At 34.1% G+C, this 7,552-nt stretch overlaps 1 protein-coding gene across 1 annotated transcript; it reads right to left on the minus strand.

The window, feature by feature from the left end:
- Nucleotides 1-1,104: 1,104 nt before the first annotated feature.
- Nucleotides 1,105-3,645, minus strand: LOC117118496 (MAM and LDL-receptor class A domain-containing protein 1-like). The gene is made up of 4 exons (XM_033263096.1): nt 3,555-3,645; nt 2,577-2,741; nt 1,931-2,278; nt 1,105-1,280 (listed from the first exon to the last, which is right to left on the minus strand). Exons 1-4 carry the CDS (start codon nt 3,643-3,645, stop codon nt 1,105-1,107), a joined length of 780 nt encoding a protein of 259 aa, XP_033118987.1.
- Nucleotides 3,646-7,552: the final 3,907 nt, after the last annotated feature.

The following is a 7,552-nucleotide window of genomic DNA, read 5'->3' on the forward strand; positions in this document are numbered from 1 at the left end:
AAACAGACATTCCGTCCGAGTGGGACTCATTCAAAAATTCGAGGGGGTTCGCTAGAAAACAGGGGGTTCGCTAGAAAAGGGAGGTTCGCCCGAACCATAAAAACCCCCCCTGGCTACGGGCCTGTTTCAGGACATTTTCAGCATTGCAAAACTTTCCATAATTTATCCACCGTACGCTCATTTTTACGCACGCAGCACGTACTGAAGCTGGAAATTACAGTTTGTTACATTTTTTTGGTTCCTGACAAAGTATTCATATAAAAGTTAACTTTGTGTGCCATTAACATGCGCACAGGCGTCAAGACGTCCGCGTACGCAAGCGTAAATCTTTTAAAATGTTTCAAATTACACTTAAAAAAAAAATCTAACTAGAGAATATTTTAGGCCATTTTGAAAATTTAAAAACATTTCAATCTGCACCGCTCGCGCTTCCTGTGGGTCGAAGTGCGGCGGATCACCAAACTCGTCCTCAGTGACGAGTTCAAATCTAGTTTCTAGTTAAATTCATTTCCATACTTTATTACATTTATTTTTTTGAGCACCTTAATTGAGACGGTTTCAATCATGTAAAGCGTTATACAAACCCATTACCATTGCATTCGAATTTATGATCTAATGACAATGAGAAATAAAACATAGCCTACTAAACTTACGTTATACCGAAACGTCGATTGTTTAAATACTTACACCGGGCCCTAGTACAGATGACGCTTGCATCCTCCATATGACCGCAATCGTGTATTCGACGTCCGTTGTTGGGGCAACTGGTGATTTCCCTCTCAGTTCCTGTGCATCTGACTTCGTCGTACATTATCTGTCCAGATCCTTGTCCAAAAAAAGCTGACGTAGGAGCCGCGCTGGCTCCTGAAAAACCTAGCTGTCTGCAGACAACTCGAGCGTCAGTTATGTCCCACGAGCCATCACATATTGTACCCCACACTCCACCCACCTTTACTTCAACTCGCCCTTCGTTATTACTACTTCCACCGACAAGTCTTATATTTGAGGTACATTGCGAAAAAAAAAAATCTCTTGAATTTTGAGTCGTCTCACGTTTCACTTAGAACACATTTGCAATGATATTCCCATGATAATTTTTATAATTCACTCTACCCATATCAGTCCGATCATGGAGGTAACCTCCATGGTCAGATATAGGTGTCTATTATTCTTAGCAATCTCCTTGAAGGCTCCATTTCCATTATTTCTACCATCCAGACCCGAAACAATATGGGCAGCCATTAGGGTCAACATTGAAAACTCAACAAACAAAGGACAAACTCAGCAAACAAAGGACAAAATCAACAAAGGACAATCTCAGCTAAAAAGGACAATCTCAGCAAAAAAGGAAAATCTCAGCAAACAAAGGACAAACTCAACAAATAAAGAATTAAACTCAGCAAATAAATGACAAACTCAACCAATAAAAAAACAAAGTATGCACGGCGGAAGTGATAGAAATTTAAATTCTTAAAACTTTTGGCCGCCGGTGGGAACATGGAGTTGCTAGATACAACCACTTTAGCCTGGGTTACATAGGCCTAAGTCGGACTATGAGACCTAGTCAATGCCCAGTCCAGCTACCCGGTAGCACTGTAGCATAGGCCTCATTTTCTTTCAAGTTAAGCTATGCCTATACAGAATATGACCTCCTTGTCCGACCATATTTTGAAAGTTCGACGTGAAATTTCAATTGTTAATTGTTGCCGTGAATTTTGAAAGTGTGCCATGGGTTTTAAAGTGTGCAGTGAATGTTAAAAGTGTGCCGTGTTTTTTAAAAGTGTGCGGTGAATTTTGAAAGTACAATGCCATGACTTTTTAAAGTGTGCCGTGTGGTTTCGAAAGTTGTTGCCGTGACATTTATGGGCCATCGTAGTATTACAAAGTGCGACAGTACAACGTCGACAAGAAACCAGCCTTATGCCTTTACCTGGAATCAAACAGGCTTCATTGGTGATTCTGACGTCATCTATAGCAATGTCACCTGAGTAACCACTTCCTCTAATTCCTTCAAACATTATCGAATAGATACCGAATTTTGCAAATGAGACTTTTCCAAGTAGCCAACTACTTCCTTGGTTGTCTTTTTTAGTCCACACAGGTGTACCAACAGTATCCGTAGAATCGACCACGTACACATTTAATGTGTTCACTGTGCGCCCGTACATGTGGTAGAACCACTTGATGCACAGGCCGTTCGTTGCAGAATATTGCGGTGTCCAAAGACGAGCGGTGTCATTGGTACTGCGACCTGAAGTTTCGATGTACAAGTAGTATCCTGTAAGTAAATGAAAGTATAATGGCTAATTCTTATGATGATTCAATTAATTAATTAATTATGTTTTCTAGAGAATGTCAACCAGATTGACATAAGACTTAAGGCCCTGTCCAGACTATCAAATTTCTTCAAACGGTTGTATGCACACATATAATCATGATGTGGCTATGTATGGTCATGACCATATTTAGGCATGTCACATGTTTTTGTCAAATAAAATGTGACAGAGTTTACTTTATTTTCAAACCATATTTTTCTATTTTAAATAATATAAATTAATTTGATCGCTTTTTGTTACCTTCTGAATTTGCGTATGTGTGGTCAAATGAAGGACCCGTATTAAATGAAGGTGTTGATCCATTTTTTCTTGTCCAATCAAAGTCGTCTGTTTTGTCTTGTACAAAGTTACAAATACTTGGATCTTCAAAATCGCATTCAGAAAAAGCTGAAGCATCGCCTAGAGCTGGTGTTCATTAAATAATTCACAATAAATTAAATACGTGAATGTACAATATGCCTACTAACCTCAAGACAAAATTTATTTTCTCGGTGATCCTGAAAAAACCTTTTAATCAATATAAGTTCTCTGAGAAACAGTAATTAGCAAATTATATATATTGTAAGCAAAATTATATAACTAATACATATGATGTGTCAAAACAGCCTGTATTACTCTACTATAAGGCCTACACATGTATTTTAAGTTCCAAAGCAAACATAAAACAAAATCGATATTTACATATTACCTTAACATCGTATCTATTACGTAAATTTCTTTACTTACCACCAAGTGTTTGTAATCATATAATGTTATGATAGTACCGATATCAAAATCTAACCACCCCACCCAAAAAGAATTTTATGTCAAATTTTTATAATTTTCTTATTTCAAGGCCATGAAATATTATAATACTTGCGAATGAGCTAAAATGACATTAATTTCCAAAAATATTATATTTTAGGCATGAAAATGTACTTAAATATATATCATTTTACTTTTGAATATCGGGTTTGTTTTATTTTTTATTTTTATTTTTTTGTATAACTGTAATTTTCACGAAAATACATGGAAAATACTATGTATTATCAAGGCCATATAATTTTTTAATTCATTCAATACATTCTGCCAAATGAGCAGTATTGAAAGAATTATATCTGTCTCTTATACACATCTAGATGTGTATAAGAGACAGAGCTGCTATCCCTCCCGATCTTGTCCATTGCAGACACAAGGTTTCAATTCATTGGGGACTAGAATATATACCAACATAATTACCATAGTTGAGGCTGATGCGAGTAAATTTATAAAATATGGCATCTCTGGATTCCGGAAATAGCAGGTGGTAAAACCCGTAGTCATTAGTCATTTATTGGCAGAAAAGAGAGACTGGGTAAATGGTAAGTGGGTAAAATAGAATCCGTCACTCTCCCCCATACCTCTCTCTCTCTCTCTCTCTCTCTCTCTCTCTCTCCGTCCCTCTCTCCCCTATGTCGATCATTTGATATTCTTCTATTACGTTATGTGTGTTCAATCAACTAGCAATCTAAGATAGAACCCTGTAATGATGTTGGTATTTGGTAGTACTTTTTCTGAATTATGATTTTCTGATATTTTTTAAAAGATAAAAAAATACACCAACGTTACCACCAGGAAATAACAGAAGTACAAGGAATTTTTACGATAGCAACACGGGAAGTTGAGCGGGTACTCACTAGGTCAACAGTTTTACCACAAACAAGTTCCAATACTTCCTTTTGTGTTGGCAGAAAAGGAAGTTAAAGCGAATAGCATGACTAAACACGATATGAAATGTCAAAGGTTTAACGGATCTGTTACTACACGCAAAGCACAAACAGAGAATAGGTAACACAATGACTTAGAATTACAGTATATACAATATGTTTATTAAGCAAAGACATAGATTTAATAAAAAGATGATGGTCAAACAATCAAATTAATAAAGAGTTCAAGAACATACAGATTGAGCCTAAAGCAACATTTATTAATTAATAATTAATTGATTAATTATTAGTTTTAATATTTTTCATTACTTTTTACAAAATTTTCTCACCTTTTTGTTTCTATATTGTACAGCTTATATTACTTTACAAACATTGTTTCCTCCTGCTAAAGTTTTAGTTTTCTAGATGTTTGGAAATGCACTTTCCTCATTCATTCATTCTTTATTCAGCCAATGAAATAACACACAATACAATGGCAGGAAATTTAACAAAAACTAAGACAATAACCAAAGTTGGCTAGGATTAACTATAGTTTCAAAAACACTCTGGCTCTCAGGCCTGTTAGTCCGGTCTTAGGACTAACATTATGACACATTACTAACATTACTGCATTATGACACGTCTAATGAATGAATACACTCCGAATTAATAGTTTTCCTTCTTTTTACTAATGAACATTATTAATGATGTTGATGAATATAATAAGGAGGAGGAGGAGGAGGAGGAGGAGGAGGAGGAGGCAGCGTAGCTAAGTGATGACAGGCCAAATAACCGGGCCCTTTGATCAACCGATAAAATATGTAATAGGACTGCGAAGAAGTAGTTCGACCAAAGCTGTTGGGCCTGTGCGTTTGCAGAAATCCAGTTTTCCGAATGTCAATTTATACACACAATAATATAATTTTATATTATTTAAATTTACTATACATTTGAAAGGCACCTATTAAAATGTACTAAATTAATCTTAAAACTACTATTAGTTATTATTATTATTTTATGCGCCACTGGAGCACTGCAGCTGTATCATCAATATGATGATGTGAGGTGGACACGAACTAGGACCTATCATTTATATAGAGAATAAAGAGAATCATATATTTTTGCTAAAATTGGGTAAGCATCCGATAATATACGGCTCCGCCACTGGGTCTACATTCGGCAAACTTAGTTTCGGCAAATAGGGTTTCATAATTTTTTAGTTAAAAAAATGGAATTTTGAAAATTGGGTTTTGGTAAAATGGATTTAGCAATCTGGGGTTCGGCAAACTGAATTTCAGCAAACTGGTAAGATAAGAATCGAATTTTGCGTTAACATTCACTCAATTACTAACTACTTGACAAAAAGAATTATTAAAAGCTGCAATATTAAGGAATTCCAATTTAACCATAATTTTATGATCTAGTGTTATTTAATCATTCACTATGAAATATACCTGCCCAAAACGTTCAGTGTGTAGGCCATTCACATGCACTGTGAATGTTAGTGATCATTTACGCACGCTGTTTGCACTAACTTTGCCTGCATATATGTATATACAGGAAACCTATTTCTTTGTTTCCATTATAAATAGCAAATTACGAAAACTATAAAATTATGTTTTTTGCCCCAAAAAACAAGGTTTTTGATTATTTTTTGCTCATTGTATTTTTTGGAGAAAATGCTCATTACAGCTAATAGAAATAAATAGAGTTACGCAATTTTCCTGATTTTGTTGAAAATGTTTTACAAAAACTGGCACTTTTAAAGTAAAATTAAAGTAAAATTTATGCATAAAGTATAATAATTAAAAAGCAAATATTTGTGTGTGACTTATTAATGTTACTTTAGCTCATTTGCCAATATTGAAGGTTTCAAAACATTTAATGGGCTTGAAAATAAAAAAAATAATTTTGGCAAATGAACTAGACTAGTTTGGGCCCTACCTAAGCTGGTCCAACGTTTCGTTTGGGTCTATACCCTAGCTGCACTGATGAGGCCTGAAAGGCCGAAACGGATCCGTCTGTAGATATTGGGATTCCTTCCAGTGGATGCTTAGTTTATTTTGTCATTCTGATCGGATTTTCAGGTATATATCTATGTATATATGTATGTGTATATATATATATATATATATATAAGAAAATATTAGGTTAGTGATTTATACAATGTTCATTCTAAATGTGGTTCTTGAAAATATTTTAATTGGATTATTTTTTGTTCCTTGTATTTTTTGGAGAAAACGCTCATTACAGCTAATAGAAATAATAGAGTTACGCAATTTTCCTGATTTTGTTGAAAATGTTTTACAAAAACCGGCACTTTTAAAGTAAAATTAAAGTAAAGTTTATGCATAAAGTATAATAATTAAAAAGCAAATATTTGTGTGTGACTTATTAATGTTACTTTAGCTCATTTGCAAATATTGAAGGTTTCAAAACATTTAATGGGCTTGAAAATTTAAAAAAATACTAAAAATTATTTATTTTGACCTAAAAACATTGGTAATAATCATTTATCTTATCGGCCTTCTTTCCGAGAAAACATTACAGCTCATAGAAACTATGAGACAAAATTCAACTCTCTCCACAGATACTTCCAGAGTTACGGAATTCCTAATAAATCAATTTTCATGCATAACTTATTAGAATAAAAAATATATATTTTCTGTAATTCATTATTGTCATTTTAGCTCTCATTTGCCACCATTGAAAAAGTCGAAACATTCCGAATAATTTTATTATAATCCTACCAAAGATGGGTTTATTAATTTGTTAAAACAGAAATAAAAGTGTCGAATTTAGTCACATATTTTTAATGCATTTTTGCACATTTACGATTGCGGTGTTCACAAATATGTAATTAACAAAACAAGACCATAATAGCATACCTTTCATTGAAAAACCAGCTAGTAAAAGCAATACAACCAAATGATCAGTTAACATTTCCATGTTAGAGAGCTTAATTTATCATCTGACTGTTGAAAAGGTGCGAAGCAGGATTTAAATGTCGATGAAGAAGTAAGTCTCTTAAAAAAAAACATACGTAGATGTGCCTATTGTCATGCTTTTTTTGGTGCAGGAAAATATGTGTTATATTCTATAATGACCAGGAAATAAGTGCATATTCAATGCCAAGGGAGCAAATATGTTAAAAAAAAGATTTGTAGTACGTGAGGGCTGTTTCCGTATTCTTGACTCCGCCCCATCAACTCATCATCTTAAAATCAATGAGGCATTGAATATTCAATAGGAACAGCCCTCAACAAACAACTCCACCATGTTAATTTAACTTTGTCATTCTGTCGTCACTTCATTCCGTTTTCCGTTTTTACATCTGTTTTATTCCTGTAGATTGACGTGTCACAAACTTCACTCCGTAAAAATAAGATTGCCTATATAGAATATCTGTACACTGATGGGGACAGTAGGATCTGACGTCGAAACATGTATGTAGCGTATAAGGTCTGCAGTTGGCCTTAATTATTATAAATAATAGTTTTCAAAAGTTTCGTCATATTTTTGAATTTTATTATTAATGACAGTAATCTATAT

The sequence above is a fragment of the Anneissia japonica genome, unplaced genomic scaffold (assembly GCF_011630105.1).
Source record: "Anneissia japonica isolate Jap-2015-1 unplaced genomic scaffold, ASM1163010v1 scaffold287869_len1821871_cov162, whole genome shotgun sequence".
Lineage (NCBI taxonomy): Eukaryota > Metazoa > Echinodermata > Crinoidea > Comatulida > Comatulidae > Anneissia > Anneissia japonica.

Excerpts from the sequence above, each read along its gene's own strand:
- LOC117118496 (XM_033263096.1), bottom strand. The coding sequence starts at position 3,645 with ATGACTAATGACTACGGGTTTTACCACCTGCTATTTCCGGAATCCAGA. Across the intron at positions 2,279-2,576 it reads CACATACGCAAATTCAGAAG|GATACTACTTGTACATCGAA; the intron begins GTAACAAAAAGC and ends ATTTACTTACAG. Across the intron at positions 1,281-1,930 it reads TGAAGCCTGTTTGATTCCAG|TTTGTCCTTTGTTTGTTGAG; the intron begins GTAAAGGCATAA and ends TTGTTTGCTGAG.